The 21,573-nt window shown below is 44.1% G+C and overlaps 1 protein-coding gene across 1 annotated transcript in view; it reads right to left on the bottom strand.

Moving 5' to 3' along the window:
* The window catches only part of MUC16 (mucin 16, cell surface associated), a 112,300-nt gene that overhangs the window by 56,227 nt on the left and 34,500 nt on the right, over positions 1-21,573 (bottom strand). Inside the window, exons 7-19 of the mRNA XM_038565385.1 lie at positions 20,756-21,307; positions 18,979-19,092; positions 12,029-14,944; positions 10,801-10,925; positions 10,639-10,706; positions 8,123-8,295; positions 5,603-5,638; positions 5,315-5,380; positions 4,485-4,609; positions 4,322-4,389; positions 3,158-3,330; positions 1,193-1,228; positions 884-949 (exon numbers count right to left, since the gene is read on the bottom strand). Of these exons, the coding sequence (XP_038421313.1) occupies positions 884-949; positions 1,193-1,228; positions 3,158-3,330; positions 4,322-4,389; positions 4,485-4,609; positions 5,315-5,380; positions 5,603-5,638; positions 8,123-8,295; positions 10,639-10,706; positions 10,801-10,925; positions 12,029-14,944; positions 18,979-19,092; positions 20,756-21,307 (4,518 nt within the window). The remainder of the gene's footprint in view (positions 1-883; positions 950-1,192; positions 1,229-3,157; positions 3,331-4,321; positions 4,390-4,484; positions 4,610-5,314; positions 5,381-5,602; positions 5,639-8,122; positions 8,296-10,638; positions 10,707-10,800; positions 10,926-12,028; positions 14,945-18,978; positions 19,093-20,755; positions 21,308-21,573) is intronic.

Raw genomic sequence — 21,573 nt, 5'->3', positions numbered from 1 at the left:
TTAAGGGTTGGAGTAAGATGGTTTCTTGACATAAACCAAGCCCTTGTGTCAGGTTCCTGGAAACTCAAGAGCCCTCAGATCCACATCTGGACAAGATGAGGAGACAGAGCAAGAAGCAAGTTCAGATCCTGAATGATTTTCTGGATGTTCAAATAGAATCCACAAATGTGGACATATACAAGATTGCTACATTCATCCATTCATCCAGTCAATAAATATAAAGCAAGTGCAGACTAGGCCCTCAGCTCCAAGGTGACAAATAAATGAATAGACTAAATAGAGCCAACAGTAGCAAATTCCATGAGAAAATACTCATGGTGGTGGATAGAGAAAACCTGTGGCCCAAGTGTGTATTCAGATGTGCTACTTCCTATAAGGTAGTCTAGGAACGTTTTTTTTTTTAAGATTTTATTTATTTATTCATGAGAGACACATACACACACACACACACACACAGGGAGAGAGAGAGAGAGAGAGAGAGAGAGAGAGAGAGAGGCAGAGACACAGGCAGAGGGAGAAGCAGGCTCCATGCAGGAAGCCTGATGTAGGACTTGATCCCAGGACTCCAGGATCACGCCCTGGACCAAAGGCAGGTGCTAAATTGCTGAGCCACCCAGGGATCCTCATAGGAGGGTTTTTCAAAGGCGATGGTTGAGCTGAGATTTGAAAGGCAATAAGGCCCCAGGTGCAGCTGATCTCTAGAAAGAGCTAGTATAAAGGCCAGACAGAGGTTAGGACACTAGAGGAACAGACAAGTGTCTGATGTGGCTAAAGTTTAGAGAGCGAGGGAGACAGTGAGTAGGATAGGCTAAGGATAGGTGGTCAATAGCAACCAGACCGCGAAGAGTTGAAGTTTCACAGGTCCCAGAGAGCAGACTCCTACCTGTAGAGTTGAGGATGGAGGACAGAGTTGTGGAAGATTCTGGAGTGAAGGTAGAAGTCACTGGAGCTGAGAAAAAAAGAACATGGAAAAAATTATTAAGTCCCATCCTGAAGGAATGTGGGACCAAAGCTGTTCATTAGAATTTGGTCTTCTGTCTTGACTCTGAGCAAGACCCTGGGTGAGTTGGGGGTTCCTCTGAGTCTGTGGCTGGACACTTAGGGAGGAAACATTGTCAGCTTCTCTCCAGAAGAATGTGCTTGGGGAATAGGGTCGAGTGGGCATTGAAATTTCACAGTCGTGAATACTCACTGCTGGTGGTAGGGGTCTGGTACCGATGGTTATAACCTGCAGAAAGGAATAAAGGACGGTTATAATGGGCAAGAGTTAAGGAAAGGGTAAGATGGTAGACATAGAGATGAAATTCATTAATATGCTTGGTGAGATTCATAAATGAATAACAGCCACATTTTATTCAGTGCCCTTATGTGCCTTGTCCTTTGCAAATAATGGTGAACATCTTCACTGTTATTATTGCCAAAAGAAAAATACAATAGTAAGAGCTGTCCCTATTTATTGGGACATACACTAAGCACCAGAAATAATGCTAAACACCACATGACAAGGAACTGGGGATAAATTTACAAACAAGTGTGTTCCAAGCCTTATCCATGTCTTCTCAATCCAGAAAGATAACTTATCCTTGCTCTCTCAGCTTCTCTCCATTCACAAATTTTATGACAATATGATTTTATCTTTATAGCTTAGTTTCTGATTTTTTGGGAGTGATGTAAAAATGATAGAATTGTGGCAGGTTGAGAGAGGGGTCTGTGGAAGTGAACAAGATGGAGAGGGAATGTACATGTGGTTTGGAATATCAGAGTAACTTTGGAAATGGGCTAGGATAATGAAGATAAGAAGAGAACTGGAAGTCAGATGGATGGCATAAAAATTGGAGTCTGAAAGGAATTGGGAATTGAGAATTTTTTATGAGTGTTTCTCTGAGTCATGGTCATCTCCTTGGGTGCTCTGTGAGGGGTGGGCGTCAAGACTGGACCTCTTTCATTTGACAATCAGGACAATCCTACATGACATGTATGCTTATTCCATTCTGCAAATGGGATATTAAAGCCTAGAGAGGTTGCACAGCTTGTTCAGCATCACATAAAACAGAGATCTGTCATTCACCAATCCTCAAAATCCTCAAAGTTAACCACTGCTTTAAGGAAATCTCCATGTTGATATAGAGGGGAAATAACTAATCAAGATATAGATTAGATTGTTAGGCTAGATGTCACTCATGCCCCTTTCTGTCCTGAAATTTGAGGCTTTCTCTATCTGGATGGTCTGTGGTGTTGCCTTGTGGTTAGGAACTTGGGGTTTAGATTCAGTTCTGGGTTTGAGTCTTGTTCTGTCATGCATGATGGCTGGATTATCTCAGGCAAATGACTTCTTGTTTGAATATACAATGGCTCTCTCTGTAAAAATAACTGCAACAACTCACAGGGTTTTGAGATGAGATAATACAAATAAAGACGTTATCACAATTCCTGGCACATAAGAACCATATGATAAGAATCAACCATGATTATAGTTACTATTCTCAGTGTTTGCATTGGTCTTAGGGGCATTGTTGCCAATGGTTTTGTGCACAGAGTCATTACTTATGGAGCATGTGCTAAGTATGATGTTATTTCATGAAGTCTGTGTAGCTCTGACTGGCCTGTGGGAACTTAAACATTGGTTGTCGTGATGGAGAGAGTGACATGGGGTGAGGGTTGACATGGTTACCCACTGCCCATTTGGAAACCTTAGCCACAGAGTTGCATCACCCACTTATCCCCCTAGAGTCTGCATGCTCCAGTTGGGCTCTTGTGGGGAGCAGTGGAAATAAGGAGGAAGAAAAATGTCATCTAAGAGGTGAAAAGGGAAAGGAAATCAGCCTCCCATGATGTGTTAAGCAGTCAAAAATAAGTCCCCAAGGAAATGCTAGGTTTGCATCAGAACTATAAATCTGTACATAGCAATTTCTCAAACTCAGCATTATCGACAATTTGGTCTAGATAATTCTTCATGGTGGAGGGCTACATTGTATATTGTGGGATGTTTAGCAGCACCCCTGGCACCCACTAGATGTCACTAGTACCACTCCGGTTACGACATGAAATATCTCCAGACATTGCCAATGTCCCCTGGGGAGCAGAATCATCCTGGTTTAGAACTACTAGTATAAAGTAGTATGGGACTGGAGACCCTAACTGCAGCACAAACACTCACCATTGACATAGAGACTGTCTTTGTCCAGGGTGTAGGTTCCCAGCAAGGTGACACCATGGGTCAGCTGACTGAGTTGCTGGTACAATTCTTCTCTATTCAGCCCAGGGCCCATGGGGTCCGGATGATAGGTGCAGATGGCATCCACTCCAGTTGCTGCTCCATCTTTTTCAGTCCTAGGATAGTAGGGACGTGGGAATAGGGGTATCCTGAGATATAGGAGAATTATATACTTTGTTCAACTCTAGCCTTCAGCTTGCTGCCCCTTGCCCCCAGCCTTGTTTTATGACGTTTCACGTTCCTGGGTCTTGTCTGGTTTCTCATGCACATTCTTTTCTGGGGCCTTCTCAACTAAGATGAGCCAAATATATGGAGCCAAACATGTGGAAACATTCTGGACCTTCCCTTGTCCTTGGTACCCCCCATCCAAGCAACATCCAGGTCTAGCCCAACATCTCACTGGCTTCCCCACCTCCTGTCCCTTCCTCACATCTACCAGTGCACTACTTAAAATAAATGATATCACATCAAAATTCTGCATACAACTCCATGGTTCCTCATGGATCTGAGATATGCCACCCCTTGAAATATCTTTGCCAAAATTTCTTCTAGCTAATACCTATTCATACCTATTCAGCTCAGGCATCACCTTCTCCAGACTGTCTCCACTCCACTTCCTCACAATGAGCTAAAAGTCCATCCTCCAGGCCTCTATGGCCTCCTTGTAGTGAGTGCTTTATCATTGTAGTAATACTGTTCCTATTATGGTTTTAAGTCCATATGGTTGCTGTCCTCTCAATACTGTGGGTACCTTGAGGGAAGGGCCCATGACTGACTCTCTCAGTGCCCTTAGCACCTGTCACAGGACATGGCCTGAAGTGTGTCACTTTATGTCTGCCTAAAGAGTCAGTGCTGCCCTTTCTGACCAGTGAGCATGAATGCTCCGTGGCTCTGCTTATGAAAGTAATTTAAGACCTTTATTTGACAGCCACCTCTTTCAGGAAGCCCTCTCTGAAATACCCAGTCAGAGGGGATGCCTTTCATCTGAATTCCTGGAAGACCTCAGCCATTTATGATTCTTCTGGTTGCTATGTTCAGGTCCGCACTACCAGGTGAACTTGCCTGTAACAGTGCAAGCCTTCATGTTATAAGAGAAGGAAGTCTCACCTGAGCAAGGTCAGTCTGCAGCCAGAGTACAGTGGGCCAACACTGGTATTCCTGAACAAGGGGCCAAGCTGGGAGGAAGGAGAAAGAATTGAGCAGGAGAGGCTGAGGTGACTGGGTGAGGGAAGGACAAGGCAGGCCAGGGAAAGCATTGTTGGGCTCTTACCAGGCGATTCAGGGCCCTTTCAGTGGAGTTGAACTTCATAGAGCCTGGGTGCTTCATGTCTGGGGTGCAGAACAGGTTGGTGATGGTGAAGTTGAGGGTAAATGGCACCAGGGCTGGACCCACACCTGCAGCAGGAGGGAGAGAGAGAGGAGACCTATCACAGTCTTAGGCCTGAGACCTCCCCCTGTACGTTAGAGGGAAGACACTAGTGCCATCTCTCTGTTCAGTGCCCAGTAGGTGAAGCCTGAGATATCCCTTCCGGGGTACCCTCCCTCCTTAGCCAGCCAAGGGAGGAGAGGGGACCTCCATGGTAGATGTGTCATAGCAGCTCAAAAGGAAACTTCAATCTTCTCATCCCAGAGTGTTCAAAGGCTGACCTGTCACAACATCTTGGTGGGAAGAGGAGGGGCCAAGACCTTTGGTGTCACAAATGCTTGGACAGTCAAGAAATCCAAACAATAGTAATTTCCATGAAGGAAATGATCATAGAGATGGAATAGAGATTAGAACACATCTATGTGTGAGATATGGGGAAAAGCTACTTTCTAGGAGGAGATCTGAGCAAGAGCCAGCTGACCTGAATCTGGAGGACAAAGAGAAACCAGGAACAGAACTGAGTTCCCATTACAGTGAGATCAAAGGCCCTGAGGATGGAAAGGTGTTTGGTCTTTGGCGGAACAGAAATGGGGCTGGTATAGCCAGAGATGAGGGAGCAAGGGAGACAGTGGGACAACCTGGGGTTGGGTGGATAGCAGGGTCCAGATCATGCAGGGATTCACCAATCAGAACAGGAGTTGAAGTTTCATGGGACTCAGAGATTAAACTCCTACCTGTAGAGCTGGGAGTGGGAGGCAGAGATGTAGGGAGTCCTGGAGAGAATGTGGAAGTCAGCAGAGCTGAAGGAATGAAAGAATACAACATGAATGCAAATTGTTGGGCTCTATCATGAAGCAATGAGAGGACAGGGCTGTTGACAGGAGCTCGCGTCTCTAATGGGTGGTCTGGAGCTGCTCTGGGGCTGAGAACTGGGGGTCGGTGGATACTTCCCCCCCTCAGGGAGCAGGTGTAAGGAGGAAGCATCCCAGGGGTGCAAGGACATCTGGGCCCTCGTGACTTACTGCTGGTGGTGGGGATCCTGTACTGATGGTTATAACCTGCAGAGAGAGCCAGAGAGGAAGAGTAAGCTGATGGGAGGAGGTTAAGAAAAGAGTAAGGGGTAGGACTTGAAACACACAACACAAATATCCTTGAGTGGTTTCTCTGAGACTCATCAACTTTATAAGTTAAGTTATAAGTTAACTGCCTCATACTCCAGTGCTCATGACCATGTCATCCTCATGGTCACCAACCACAAAGACAATAATGATCAAAATCTCCCTCATCATGTAGGAGTTTACTAGGTGCCTGGGACAGTATTAACTTCATTAAATGAGTATTAGGAACAACAACTTTATGAGAGTATTTTCAGCCTTATTTGTGTTTTCTCTGCCAATTAAATATACCTTTGTCCTTGATCTGAAATTTTCCCACTACCTCACTCTTCAGGGACAGTGTGATCTTTGACATGGTTCCTAGACTTTTATAATGTGGAACTGAGATCATGAGGGTGAGAGAATGAGACAGGCAGACAAAGGGGGGAGTCAAATAGAGTATAAAGTTGGAGAGTAAGAGGGAAAAGGTAAAAGAGAGTTTGAATAAGTATGGTTCTGGATCATAGTTTGGATCCTCTCTGATGATCTGTAAGTAATACAAGTAAAATTTAGATTTATTTTATATTTGATGGTCTGACTGGGCTCCTTGAAATGGAATTCTTCTTTGAGACTGGATCTTGTGGAGGGAGCCCTGTAGTGTACTTAGATTATTCAGGTTTTATCTCATTTGACCTTTATAATAATCTTAGATGATGTTTTTAAAAATTCCATTCTAAAAATAGACACTGAGGCCTAGAGAGGTTGCATGGTTTGCCCAGGGTCACAGAATGAGCAAAAAACCAGGATGAGGGCTTAAGGAAAGACTTGTAAATCACCCAAACCCACACTCAACTACAGCTTTAAGGAATTCTTGAGGACTACTGAAATACAATACAGGTTTTAATCCAGATAGAAAGCCAATGTCAAAGGCAATTCAGTGGGAATGTAATTAATTAATCAACCATTAGTTTAAATTGTCATATTAGAGGTATCTTGATATGCCTTCCTATCCTGAGATTTGAGGCTAGTTCTAGTTAGTCTAGGTAGCCTAGTAGTTAGGGGGCCTCTTGGGAGGCCTTGGAGCCAATTTAGGGTTTGAGTCCTATTGCTACCACTTATATTAGCTGTCTGAACTTGGGAAAGTAGATTTCCCTCCTTGAGCCTTGGTTGCTCCTCTGTAAAACATACATAATATGTCAATTGGACAGGATTAGTAAAAGGTGATACACAGAATGTTCCAGATCATAGGCATCCCTCAATAAATATTAGCCTTTAGTATAGGCGTTACTGTGGGTTTTGTTGCTAAGAGCATTGGTGCAGCGGGATTTATTGCTAAAAACATTGCTAACAGCCTTGTTGTTTTATACTCAGGTGAGGTGTAATCTGGCTGGCCCCTAGAAAATGCATAAGGGCCACAGGCTGTCATGACAAAGAGAAAGAGGCAGATCAGTCACCACCTTGGGAACTTGTTGCCTGTTGGGGAGGAGTTAATGCCTACAGCCACTGTGGGCTTGCTTTACCTTCTTCCGTCCCTGACAGCTGCATGCTCCAGATTTGGGTTTCTGTGAAAGGTTACTGCAATAAAGAAGACTTTGGAGGGAATCCTATTTCCATACCTTGGAAGTTGTTCTGGGAGTACCAGGTAATGCACGAAGTGCCAAATCACTCTACTGTACATCTGAAACTAATGTAACACTATATGTTAACCAAGTGGAATTAAAATTAAAATGTTAACAAAAAAAATAGTAGGACTTAGAGACTAACTGACCATGGAATGTCCACACTGCTGATATTTGAGAGACTATATTTGTGCAACTAGAGGAATGTAATGAAGACAAATATCAGTATTCATGAAAAGAGATGTAATAAAAAAGTGATAGCCCAAGGAAGTGACATCAGCAAACAAAACTTCACATTAATGAAATTTTCAGAGTAGTTTACCATACTGGAAAGCACACAGGGTAAAATGCTGGAATCTGATCAAAAATTAGAAAGTAATATAACAATTCACCTTGGCAGAGAAAAAGGCAGGCCCTGTATTGTAAATCAGGTGATAAGAAGGTTCCTAAGAATTTTCCTAAAATAGGAAAAGGATATTTTCCTAAAATACCCCTTTCATTCTCAAAGTTTCTAATATTTAAAATGACAATGTACAAAATAAATATTAGATTTACAAGAAAGAAAGGAAGAGAGAGAGAGAGAGAGAAAGAAAGAAAGAAAGAAAGAAAGAAAGAAAGAAAGAAAGAAAGAAAGAGAAGAAGAAGAGAGGAAGGAGAGAGGAAGGAGGGAAGGAAGGAAAGTTGCTTTCTAGGTGTTCTGATGGAAGAGAATTTCCCCTTGGAAATTCTAAGTTGGCCCAAAACTATGAACGTGGGTACTGAGAAACTGTACCAAGGAGCGCCCATCTGGGAGTCAAGAGGAGACCCCAACAGCAATGGAGGTGCTCACCATTGACACAGAGACTGTCCCTGTCCAGGGTGTAAGAGCCCAACCGAGTGACACCATGGGTCCGCTGGCTTAGCTCCCAGTACAGCCGCTTTCTATCCAGCCTAAAGCCTGTGGGATCTGGGCGGTAGGTGCAGACTGCGTCCATTCTGGTGCTTGTTCCATCCTCTTCAGCCCTGGGGAAAGAAAGACACAGGGATAGGGACATGCAAAAAAAAAAAAAAAAAAAAAAGGAATAGGGACATGCAGAGACACCTGAGAGTTGGTCACTTTTGACAAAGCCTTCCTTCGTTGAACCCCTTGGTGTGTATTAGCACTCTTCTCTGGGTTTCATCTGCTTTCTCAAACACATCTTTTTATGTCTCATATGGGGATCCAGACCACCCCACCTTAAATGCAGTATTCTCCAGGGCTACTCCATACCTAATTTCCCTCTTTTGCTCCTCAATCATTTTATTAATTGGTTTATGTTCATTGTGTCAACTACCAGCACCTAGTACAGTCCTTGTCCACTCAAGAAGGTAAGTATAGATGGTGTCCCCTCCAGTAACAGCTGAATCCTGCTTGGGTCATGGAATAGGGGGTGTGGAGTTTCCGGGGAGGAAACAAGAATCCTGAGCCCAGGCCACGTATGGAAAGGAATAGCAAAGGACTGAAGACCTTGGAGGAGGTGAGTGAGTCACCCCTGTGGCTGACTGTGACACTGTGTAACAGCCGTCATGGAGCCTGAAAGGAAGACTTCGTTTTAAGTTGGTGAATCCCAAGCCAGACTAACCCATTGGGAATCCCAACCCATTGGGAACACCTTAGGAGCCGGCAACCAAGTTTGGAGAAAAACAGAGAAAATGAATTAAGAGGTGATAAGAGGACTTTTGTCCTGAATTTAAGCTGAACCTACTATGCTTGGCCCACACTGGGGGTTTTACAATGAGAAAGATCCCCTTCTTCCCTTGCCTGGGAATTCTTTCTATTATCCATGATACTCAAAGCATAGTTGTCAAAGTGTGGCCCAGGGACTCCTGGTATTCCCAAACTCTTACAGGGAGTCCATCAAGTAAAAATATTTTCATATTCATACCAAGACATTATTTTCACTTTTATTCTCTCAGGAGTGTCACTGTGAATTTTTTTCCAGAGGCCACAAAGTGAAATATTGTAAAAGACTGAATGCAGAAGCAGATATCCCAGTGTCTTCTCCTAAGCCAGACATTAAAAAGATCTGCATAAAGGTAAGTAATGGCTCTCTTCTTGTTATGCTTTTGGGGGAGGCAGGGGAAATATGGCTATTATTCATTAAATTATGTTATTTATGTTAACATGTAATATAGTTATTACTTTTAATAAATTAATGAATAAATATTTATAACATTTGTTTTAATTTCTAATCCAGTAAATACTAGCAGAAATAACCTCCAAATCCACAGGCTCTTTGGCGTTCTGAGTGCTTTTAAGGATGTAAGTTGTTAATCCCCGTGACCTTGAGCACTGCTGTATTGTGGTTAAAAGGAGGAATTCAAGATCTAGAACTTTTGGGTTCAAATCCTGGCTCCTCTCAAGTAAGTTGACTACTCTGAGCCTCAGTGTTCTCTTCTGCAATGTAGGATAATAATCATGTTGTTGTAAAGATGAAATGAATGAAAACATGTATATTGCTTAGATTTTTAGGTGGCATATCATATGGGCGATATTATCTTAATGATTCCCCCATCTCATGGGGTGATGGGGGCAGGTGTGGTGAGTAGAACTCATTAGGATGGTTTGGGTCTACAACACTCCAGGAACCTCTTCTCACGAAGCCATTTGAGTAGAAGACACCCCTCTCTGGCGGATGACTTGCATTGGCTGGATGCAAGACCCCAAGGAGAAGTCATAAGGTCGTGAAATGTACGGAAAGAATTCTGAGCCCCCACTGACCTCAGAAGACACCAAATGGGCATAGGCAGAGAGGAGAAGATGGACTATTTCTGCAGAGTTCAGGTCCATTTGGGAACTTTTAAATTGCAATATATCCTGCCAGTATTCAACATTTGGGTTTTTTGCCCCCTTTGGTTCTATATAACATCCTTTGGGAAAGTCCCTATCTCTTTTCAAGGAATATACTGCAGAATTGCAGTGTCCAGAGTTTGTCCCCAATAGGGTAGATAAGAGCTGGGGCAGGCAGAGTGTCGGGGATTCTGGGGACATGGTTGGCAAAGATACTACACTGGCTAATATTATTAGAGCTCATTGAGTGTTCACAATGGGCTAGGCATTGTGATGAGTGATTAAGAACCCCAAGAGTAAGGTACTAGTATTATCACCACTTTGTAGATAATGTGATTGAAGAACAGAGAGGTTATACAACTTTCCCAAGGTCACACAGCTAGCAAATGGGAGGGCAAAGGTTCAAACCCAGGCACTTTGGATCCAATATGATATGCTGCCTCTCGGCAAAGGCCGGAGGCTGTGGTTGACTGGGATGTGGGGGACCAAGAAAGGAGAGAACTGGGGTTCTGTAAGTCCTTTGGAAGAAGCCTCACCTGTGCAAGGTCAGCCTGCAGCCAGCGTAGAGGGAGCCAACACTGCTGTTTTCGAACAAAATCCTGAGCTGGGAACAAATGAGAGGGTGATGAGCTGGAGAGGCCAAGACTTCAGGGTTTGGCAGGCTTGGAAGAAGGTGAGCTTTGGTGGGGGGCTCTCACCAGGCGCTGCAGGTCTTTCTCAGTGGCATTGAATATCTCAGAGCCCGAGTTTTCCATGTCCTCTGTGTAGTACAGGTTGGTGATGGTGAAGTTGATGGTAAAAGGTGTCAAGAAAGGAACTGCAGCTGTGGTGGTGGGGAGAGTAAAATGACCCAGTCCTGAGTCAGTCCTGGGCTAGGGATGGGAGGGAAGGCTCTGAGGACATACCTTAACTCCAGCACTGATTTGGGGTTTGGCCTAGAATGGCCTGCTGTTCAAGACCCTCCCATACAGGGTGACCAACCATCCCCGTGTTCCCAGGACTATGTGAGTTCCTGGGATCAGACGTCCGGTTGGAAAAGTGAGACAGTCTTGGGAAAACCAGGGTGAGTTGGTCACTGTCCTCTCACTTCCCCTTGTCTCTTACCATTTCAGCACACAGCAATGCTTGCATCTCCTTGTCTCAGGGGAATAAACAGGCCCAGGGAGCAATGATTGATGGGAGCTGATGGATAAATACCTCAGCTCCCTAACTGCCCCTGCAGAGAGGATGACTCCAAAATTCATGTTCTGTACATTCTCCCAGGATCCCCTTCAGCCTCTAGAACTGATATATTTCTATTGTTCAAAGCACCCAGTGTTTGGTATTCACCGCTGCCCTAACAAACTAGTACACCACATGACTCAGCAATTCTTTCTCGAGATATTATCCCAAAGAATTGGAAACAGAGACTCAAACAGATCCATGCATACCCACATTCATCACAGCATTGTTCACAGTAGCCAAAAGGTGGAAACAGCCTGAGTGTCCATCAACAGATGAACAGACAGATAAAATGTGGCCCATCCATACAATGGAATGTCATTCATCCATAAACAGGAATGAAATTCTGATACACGCTATGACGTGATGAACCACCATGACATTGCACTCAGTGAAATAAGCCAGACACACACAAAAAAACAAATATACTGTTTCCACATACATGAGATCTCTAAAATAGGCAAATTCAAGAAGACAGAAGTGGATTAGAGGGGCTGAAAGGAGTCCAAAGGAAAGCTAACGTCTAATGGGTACACAGATTCTGTTTGGGGTAATAAAACGTTTTGGACAAAGGATGATATTTGTAAAACACTGTGAATAGAATTAATGCCACTGAATTATACATTTAAAGTGGTTTAAATGGCTAGTTTTATAGCATATATATATTCTTACTGCAGCAAAAAAAAAAAAAAAAGTCATTCTTACTTGTTTCTGAAGTAACACTCAGAGAGGCCAAGGTGGACATCTCAGGTGAGGTCTCAGCGACAAAGGAACTTCCTGCCATTGTACTGAAGGTAGTTGTGGTCTCTGCCATGGTGGGGCCTGAACCTGTAGCGGCTAAATTAGTGGTTTCAAGAATTGTGGTTTTCAGGACAGTAGTTGCACTCAATCCTTCCCTGTGGCTTGTTTTAGGTGGTATTGGGGTCTCTGATGCTCTCAAGGTCACAGTCTTGGACAATTCAGGGGGTCCAACTGATGTCACAGGTGATGATGGTTCTGTGCCCCAGGAAGTTAAGGTATAAGGCTCGCCGGTGGTTTCAGGGGTACTGACAAGCCCAAGAACACCAGCAGTCAACGTTGAGATACCTGTGCCGGCATCTGATGCAGGGCTGGTGGCCAGTAAGCCTGTGGTTGCCAAAAAAGTAGGGGAAAGAGTTGAAGTTGAACTAGTGCTGGTGTCTGTGCCAGGACCTGTGGAGAGTGAGGCTGTTTCTGCAGAAACACCAGGTGAGACAGTTGGGCCTAGATGAACTCTGCTGGTCTTGGTCACAGATGTGGCGAAGGATGTTTTTTCTGCTGAACTGAAGGAAACAGTCTGAGTTGGAAGAGCTGCACTGATCTCCAACTCGGGTTGGATAGATAATGAGGCTATGGTCTCTGGTAAATGAGGAAAAGCAGTTGTGCTTGTCTTTGCACTGGACTGGGTGACTGATAAGGTTGTAGTTGCTGGTTCACCAGGAGAAAGTGTCACACTTGGAATAGTCATATTGGCATCTGTCTTAGAACTAGGGAACCAGGAGGTAACCATATCTGTTATACCAGGAGAGACTGTTGGAGCTGGAGCAATTGAACTGGCTTCTGTCCCATGGCTGGTGGCCATCAAGTGTGTGGTATATGGTTCACTATGGGAAATATTGGGGGTTGTCCTGGGAACTGCTGGGCTGGTCTCTGTAGGATGGTTGACCAATGAGACTGCTGTATCTGACTCCCCAGGGGAAGAAGGCAGAGCTGGAACAGCTGAACTGGCTTCTTTCTCAGGATGGGTGACCCATGAGGCTGTGGTCTCTAGTTCATGCAGAGAATTAGTTAGACTTGAAAAAGTTGTATTGGTTTCTGCTTCAGAACTGGTAACCAGTAAGGTCACTAACCCTGGCACACTGGATGAGATAGTTTTAGCTGGAAGTGAATTGACTTCTACCCCTGGAGTTGTGGCTGTTGAGAGTGAGGTATCTGATTCACTGTAGGAGAAATTTGGAGTTATTGTGGAAACAAGTGTGCTGGTCTTTGTGGAATGGGTGACATGTAAGGCTGTTGTATCTGAATCATGTGAGGAATCAGTAAGAGTTAGAAAAGTTGTACTGGTCTCTGCCCCAGAACTGGTGACCAGTGAGGTTGCCACCCCTGATACACCAGGGGAGACAGTCAGAGTTGGAACAGAACTGGTCTGTGATCCAGAATGATTAACCCATGGGACTGTGTTTGTTGGTTCACCAGAAGAAAGAGTTCGAGGTGAAATAACCATACTGGCATCTGTCCCAGAACTGGTGGCCTGTGAAGTCACTATATCTGGTACACCAGGGGAGACAGATGTAGTTGGAACAGCTGAACTGGCTTCTGTCTCAAGGCTGGTGGCTGTTGAGGGTGCACTTTCTGATTCACTATGGGAAACATTGGGGATTGTCCTAGGAACCATTGGGCTGGACATTGCAGGATGGGTGACCAAGGAAACTGTTGTATCTGATTCATGCAGGGATTCAGTCAGAGTCAAAGAGGTTGTACTGGCATCTGTCCTGGAACTAGTGGCCTGTGAGGTCACCATAGCTGGTATACCAGGTGAGACAGTAATTGCTGGAGTGGTTGAGCTGGCTTCTGCTCCAGAAGTGGTGGCCATAGAAAGTACAGTGTCTAATTCACTTTGGGAAAAATTTGGAGTTATCCTGGAAACAGATGTGCTGTTCTCTTTGGAATGAGGCCATGAGGCTGTTGTATTTGGTTCACCAGGGGAAACAGTCAAAGTTGTAATAGTGGAAATAGTTTCTGTCCCAGGAGAGACAGCTGGAGTTGGAATGGCTGAACCAGTCTGTGCCCCAGAATGGGTAACCAATGAGACTATTGTATCTGGCTCACCAGGAGAAATAGTCAGGGTGTGATCAGCTGGGCTGATCTCCACTCCAGAACTAGTATCCAGTGAGGTCACCAGCCCTGGCTCACCAGGGAAGACATGTGAAGTTGGAATGGCTGAACTGCTCTGTACTCCCGGATGAGTGACCCATGAGGCAGTGGTCTCTGATTCATCTTGGGAATCAGCCAGAGTTGAAATAGCCATACTAGTCTCTGCTCCAGGACTGGTCACCAGTGAGGTCACAATTTCTGGTACACCAGGGAAGACAGTCAGAGTTGGAACAGCTGAACTGATGTCTTCCCCAGAACTGGTTGGGGGTATGCTATATGATTCACTGTGGGAAGCATTCAGGGTTTCCCTGGAAACAGTTGAGCTGGTTTCTGCAGGATGAGTGACCCATGAGGTTGTGGCCTCTGGCTCACCAAAGAAAACAGTCAGAGTTGGAACAGGTGAACTGTTCTTTGCTTCGGAACTCAGGACCAGTAACGGTGTGGTTTCTGACCCTCTATTGAAGACAGATGAGGTTGTCCTGGGAACCTCTGTGCTGGTCTCTGCTTCAGGTCTGGTGGCCAATGAAGCTGTCATTTCTAGAACATCAGGGGAAACATCTGGGGCTGTAATAATTGTTCTTCTTGTGCTTGTGCTGGCCGTTTTACCTGATGTCCCGAGGAGAGTCAGCATTCCGGAAGTGGGAGTAGAGACTGTAGTGGTCAAAGTTGCTGTAGAGGTGGGCTTCAGAGCTGTGATCTCTGCTCTTTCTGTCCACTCTGTTGGTAGTCCTGTGAATTGGGGGATGGACACACAGTTTGGACAAAATGATTGTTGCTTACTGTTCTGGCAATAGCTTATTTTTTCTCCACATGAGGAAAGGAAGAGAAATGTGTCTGCCTGGGATATGCCTGCAGTGCTTCTGGAATGGGAAAAGGAATTGTCATTGACATTCCTGCACCTTCCCCTTCTCACCTTGTGCTGTAACTCCGTGAATTCTTAACCACTCCCTGTTCCCAAATGTTGTCTGTACTCTTCAGTCCCTAACCCTTTGTTCAAGCTGTTTTCTCTGTCTGCCTTGCCCATCTTTCATCAGCTTCCAGACTCTCAAATTGACCTTTACATGTCAATCCATGTCAGAATTAATTTCTCCCTTCTCAATATTTCACTATTCTACTGCCTGAGTCTGCACCCTGGCACTCCTCACAGTCTGCTTGATAATAGCTATTAATAGCTAGAAGACTGCTTGGCATATAGGAGGCGTCCACAAAAATTTGTTGAATAAATGAATGAATGAGTGAATGAACGGATATGTAGATGGATGTATGCAGAGACAGGTCTCCTTTGGCTTGAGAGAGATTATGTGTCATTGTACTTAAGAACTTGGGTTCTGGAAGAAGGCAGTCCTGCACTTACATTCTGGCTTCTCCACTAATTGGATGTATTATCAAACCTTGCTCGACTTTCATCTTCTCATTTGAAAAGTAGGTATAAGTAGAGTGGCCATCTCAGAATGCTGATAAAAATGTACCAAGCTGGGGCGCTTGGCTGGCTCAATCGGTTGGGCAGCCAACTCTTGGTTTCGGCTCAGGTGGTGATCTCACGGTTGTAGGATCGAGCCCCATGTTGGGCTCTGTGCTCAGCCTAAAGTCTGTTCAGATTTCTCTCTCCCTCTCCCCTGCTCTTGCTCTCTCACTCTTACGCATGCTCTCTCGCTCAAATAAATAAATAAATCTTTTTTAAAAGTGCACCAAGCCTGGTGCCTCCTGGCTCACAATACTACCACTGCTACTTCTACAACTACCTGCTGTTACTGCCATTACTACTGTCACTGCTACTACCTACCATGACTGCTCTTATTGCCACTATTACTAATGCTGTGACTACTACCACGGCTAATATCTACCATCATTGCTGTTACCTCTATTACCATTGTTACTATTATTGTTGTTACTGCTACTCTTACCAACTATTACTGGTTATTACTACTGTTTCTACAACTGCTACTTTTTGTATTTCCACTACAAAATAACTATTTGCGGAGTCAGATTTGCCAGGAATCATGCTAGACCAGTACTGAAGCTGGCCAGGGTGACTGGAATTCAGACCCTGAAGATGCATAAAGTCACATTGGCTGAGACAGCAGCTGCTGACTGGAGCTTCAAAAAATGGTCCCCAGGAAGGCAGGAGAACAACCAGCAGACTTCTCTATAAGGACCACAAGACTATCGGCACTTGATCCAGGGACAAAATAAAGGGGATTTAGACTCTGATGGAAAAGTGATGTCCCTCTTTTGCTAAGACTATCCCAAACCCCTAAATTTCTGAGAGTGGACATACTGAAGTGCTTAATATGTATTTGGTGATGAGGAGGAAGAGGAGGGGAAAGAAGAGGAGGAGGGGGAAAGGAGGAAGAGGGACATTTGCAAGCACCTAGCATGTTTTATCTCTTTGATCCTCACCAGAGCACTGAATATACATCATATTATTCTTGTGGTTTCATAGAAGAGAAAGACAGAAACTCAGAGATCATCATCTGCCAAGGTCACACAGCTACTGACTGCTAATGTGGAAATTCAAACATTATTCTGCCTCATGTTAAACCAATGCTCTCTGGCACTGTAGTGTATCATTCTCTAACTGAATTTCAGGATTTTGTGGGGGTTCTGATGAAAAGAGAAGAACGTAAGGAGGAAATACACATCTGGAGAGAATGTTAAACAGAAGTTTTTTGGTTCAGGTTCTCAATCCAGGGTGATTTTGTTCCCAGGGGATACTTGGCAATGTTGGGAGACAGTCTTGGTTGGCACAACTGTGTGTATGTGTAGGATGCTACTGGCGTCTAATGAGTAGAAGCCAAGGATGCTGCTAAACATCCTACAGTGCACAGGACAGCTCACAAGTAATTATTTGCCTAATAGGGCTGAGGTTGAGAAACCCTGCTCTATATTGAAAGGAGTCAATGAAAACTGTTAGCTATTCCTCATATGCTTTGCTATCTAAATACTGGTCACCACCTGAAACCCAGTGATTCATTTCCTGGTGAACTGATGTAACCAATCCTGTCAATGCCCAACTATATTCCATATAGTGACCCCAAGGGGGTCCTGATGCAGCCCCTGTGACTCCACTCCTAAGGGCTCTCACTTAGCCTGTGGCGGGGGCAGGGGGTAGGCTGGAAGTATTGAGAGTTATTACCCAAGGATCAAACATTCTAGAGCCAATGATAGAAGAGAGTCGGACAACAAATGCCCCATCCACTTCGTTCCTCAGATAGAACAACACTGAGGTACTCTCTGCTGTCTCCCAGAGCTTCCTAGTGGGACTGACACTGTTGTTCACAGCTGTGGCCTGCTCATGAATGCAACTTGCATTCACTTCCTTTCCTTGTGTTCTCCAGTGCTTCCTGGGACTATCCCCCACCTGAGACAAGCCACTTGCCCCATATCCTTAACTCAACTCTGCTTTTGAGGAAATCCAACCAAAGACACCTGGGTCACAGGATGAGACTAATCATCTGATTGTGGGGTAACTCTGTCTAAAGCCTGTATCTTGCAGAAAGCTTCCAAAATGTAAAATAGTCTGGGCTCCAAAAATCTTGGGAATAAATCAATGGGTATGGGGAACTTTAGCTTTTAACCACACAGTGAGGAGAACCCCTTCCTATACACCTGCACTTCTTAAACTCTCAGGCAGAATAATCACTGAGAAATGTTAGCAGGTGCCTTTTAGAGAGAAAGATTATGTAGTCAAGTAACTGTAAAACTCTTATGTTGAATAAAGCTAAACACTTTCTTTACAGTAGGATTTCTCAGAGCCTTTAAAATGTTTATACATGTTATGGTTCTTTAGGAAGGAACAACATGTTTGTCAAACCTTTTTTTGCCTCAAAATTCTTTGTCCTTTTGTTAAAGAATATCCAACCAAGCATTACCAAGCCTTAGAAGGTTTTCTGAATGTTGTTTTCTGCCTCTGTCTCCAGTATCATTTTCCACCACTCCATCCTTCTATCTCACATTTTAGCAATTTTTTTGTACCTCCCAAATATTTCCAGTCTTATCCCTCTCTATGCCTTTGCACGTGCCTGTTCCCTCTATCCAGAATGTCTTCATCAACCCCCTTCATCTTTCTGTTAAATCCCTAGTCATTCTTTCAAACCCAATTCAAATATTATCTTCCTCATTAAGCTTTCCTTCTATAGTTCAAATATATCTTCATTGCATATGTTTAAAGTTGCATCATAGTAATTCTGTTCCTTTGTTGCTTCCCTGCTGGTCTGAGAGCTCCATGGATACAGTATTTTCTTTTTTTTTTAATTTTTTTAAATTTATTTATGATAGTCACAGAGAGAGAGAGAGAGGCAGAGACACAGGCAGAGGGAGAAGCAGGCTCCATGCACCGGGAGCCCGACGTGGGACTCGATCCCAGGTCTCCAGGACCGCGCCCTGGGCCAAAGGCAGGCGCCAAACCGCTGCGCCACCCAGGGATCCCTGGATACAGTATTTTCATCTGTGCATCCTCCATTTCAGCACAGCCTCTAATACAATGAAAGTGATTAATAAGCATTTTCAGAATTAAGTTAAACTGGGTCATATTTGTGGAACTGACATATCCAATCTTGAACTCAACTCACTATGCATGTTATGAGTAAAAAAAAGTGGCAACATCCACCCGGTAGCTATTAGACAAAAATCCAGCTAAGACAGGGAAGCCCATGGCCACCCCACCATTGTTCTTCCTCTAAAGAAACAAACATGCCATCTCTCTGGAAAAGGAAATAAGGCCACATGTGGGATTACTGGGAAGTAAGCAAAGTTGAACCTACCTCTAGGACTAGCAGATGATGTGGGTGACACATGGACATGGATTGGTCCTGTGGCACCTCCATGGACTGCTTCATTGGGTATCTTTGTGATGCGTTCCACGATGCCATCAGTCCCTGCAAGTGAGGTTGGAGAAGAAACCTGAGTTAATTCATCTTATCCAGAAGGAGAGCACTGTCTAACTGGATCCACTTAGATGACTATACAATTCAATTCTTCTCAAGTCCATCTGTATGGACTTGAGCCAGGCTATGTGTTACGAGTGGCCACCCCTGTCCATTGACCCATTCATCCACCTGTAGATTTGTCCATCTTTCCTCCCACCTATCCCTATATCTACCCATCCATCCTTCCTTCTTATCTCCCTTCTCTACATCAATCCTCCTTTCTATATATCAGATCTCTCTTCTTTCATTTATATGTCTTTCCATTCTTCCTTTTACCCTTATATCCATCCAACCACTCTTCTATATTCTTATCATCACACTCATCACTTGCTTACTGAATATCCATGACTCAACTACTGAGCCACCTTTTAAGACATGCATCAACACTATTCAATGTGTCTAACTTTACTGTGAATTGAGAGGTAGCCAATTCATCTTCCTATAGATATTGTCTAGCAAAGCAGGTGCTAAAGTAGTTAGAGGACTTCGTTACACTTGTCTCCCAAACAAAAGTTGGGGGCAAATTCAACTTTTCAGAGGAATTCAATCCCCAAGAGGTTCCCTTCTTCATCTAAGGATCTCTTGGAGATGGTGTACCTCCTTGACCCCGGATCCTTCCCCCATTGCATCATTACTTTGTTCCATCATTTCCTTTGCTCACCTTTTCCTTTCACTTTTCCCTTACTTTTGACTCTGTTCTTAATATAGAAACACACTCAATTCAAAGGGGGATATCCTAACTCTGGGAAACAAACAAAGGGTTGTGGAAGGGGAGGACAGTGGGGGGATGATGGGGTAACCGAGTGACGAGTACTGAGGAGGGCACTTGATGGGATGAGCCCTGGGTGCTATACTATATGTTGGCAAATTGAATTTAAAGTAGAAAATGTAATTAAAATGGGGGATATCTCCCCGGCATCTATGTGTAGTTCTAGTTCTAGTTCTTTGCAACTTATTCATACTCCCTTCATTAAAGTCCCTGAGTGCCCAAATGTTATAGAAAGACTCCCCTCATTTCAATTTGACTATTAGTAGCATTTGACAGAACTGACCATTTTCCTTCCTAAAAATCTCCCATCCTACAGCTTCTGCAATGTCAGAGTCTCCTGCTTTTTCTCCTCCCTTTCTGACCACTCCTACTTAGCCTAATAACTAAGAACATAGACTCCTAGAGCCACACAGTCTGAATTCTTACCACTTACTAGCTTTGTGATTGATTTTGAGTGGATTACATAACCGTCTGTGCCTCATTTTACTAATCTGTAAAAATGGGTTTATAATCATCCTTTCTTCAAATTGTGTTCCAGTAAGGATTAAATAACTTAATACAACAGTGCCTGACACAGAATAAGTGCCCTATAAAAAAACCTGCTGTTGTTAGCATTATCATCATAATCATAGTAATGTTAAAACATCTATCATGGTACTAGAATCATCTACTTGCTTACTTTGTTTCCTAGTTTCTAGCCTAGGACTGAGGATAGATCAACAAATGTTTCCTAAAAGAATTTCCGTGCAGTTATAAACTCATTAACTCCCTTATGCCTTTCAGGAAAAGGGTCATTTCATATAAGCCACTAAAAATAGACGTATAGGAGCTGTGGGACCTTACTTGTCAACTGTGTTGAATTTACAGGAAGTTGAGAAGGACTTGTCACTGCTTCCAAGTGAATTTGTTCTGTTATTCTGGTATCCACATTGGATGACAAAGATGTCTTGACTGGTTCAGTCCATGTTTCCAAAGTACTGACCACAGCCAAGGGTTGTTCAGCAGTGCTCTTCTCTGTCCCGATGTTGGTGCCCACTGTACGCTGGGTAACCAGTGAGGAAGTAATTCCCTGAGGGGCTGGGCTGATTGAAGAATAAGCAGTAGTGAAGGTCGAAGAGGGAAATGGTATTGAAGCTGATGAAAGTAGACTCTCTGCAATGGTGGACATGGCATCTTCAGGGCCTGGTTCTGTTCTCAAAAATGAACTGGATGAGAAGGCAGCTGGGCTGGCACCTGAAACTCCAGATGTGACTGTAGCTGCAGACAGAGAAGGCACCGATGTGTCAGTTGAAATGGCCTCACCTGAAGACAGCTTTACGGTGCTCAGGTGATAAGTAATTTCTGACACAGACATGGAAAGCTTGGGTTCTGGAGAGGAGGTTATACCAGCAGACCCTGCACAAGAGAGAAGCATAAGAGTGAGAGAGAGATTTCCACTGAAATTTTAGCACACTGGCCAGCTGAAGGCTGGTCTGAAACCAAAACCAAAAAGGTAATATCAGACTTGAAACACTTCAAAACATGGTGGACGAGGAGATAAAGGTGTATATGTGGGAGTGGTGGAACTAGAGTCCAGGGATATGAGTATCTCCTGCAGTCCAGAAAAGACAAGGGAAAGTGGACCTGTCTCAATGTTCTGGGGTCAAAAAAAGACAAGTACT

The sequence above is a fragment of the Canis lupus genome, chromosome 20 (assembly GCF_011100685.1).
Source record: "Canis lupus familiaris isolate Mischka breed German Shepherd chromosome 20, alternate assembly UU_Cfam_GSD_1.0, whole genome shotgun sequence".
NCBI classification, from domain to species: Eukaryota; Metazoa; Chordata; class Mammalia; order Carnivora; family Canidae; genus Canis; species Canis lupus.
This window is presented reverse-complemented; position numbering and strand designations above follow the sequence as displayed.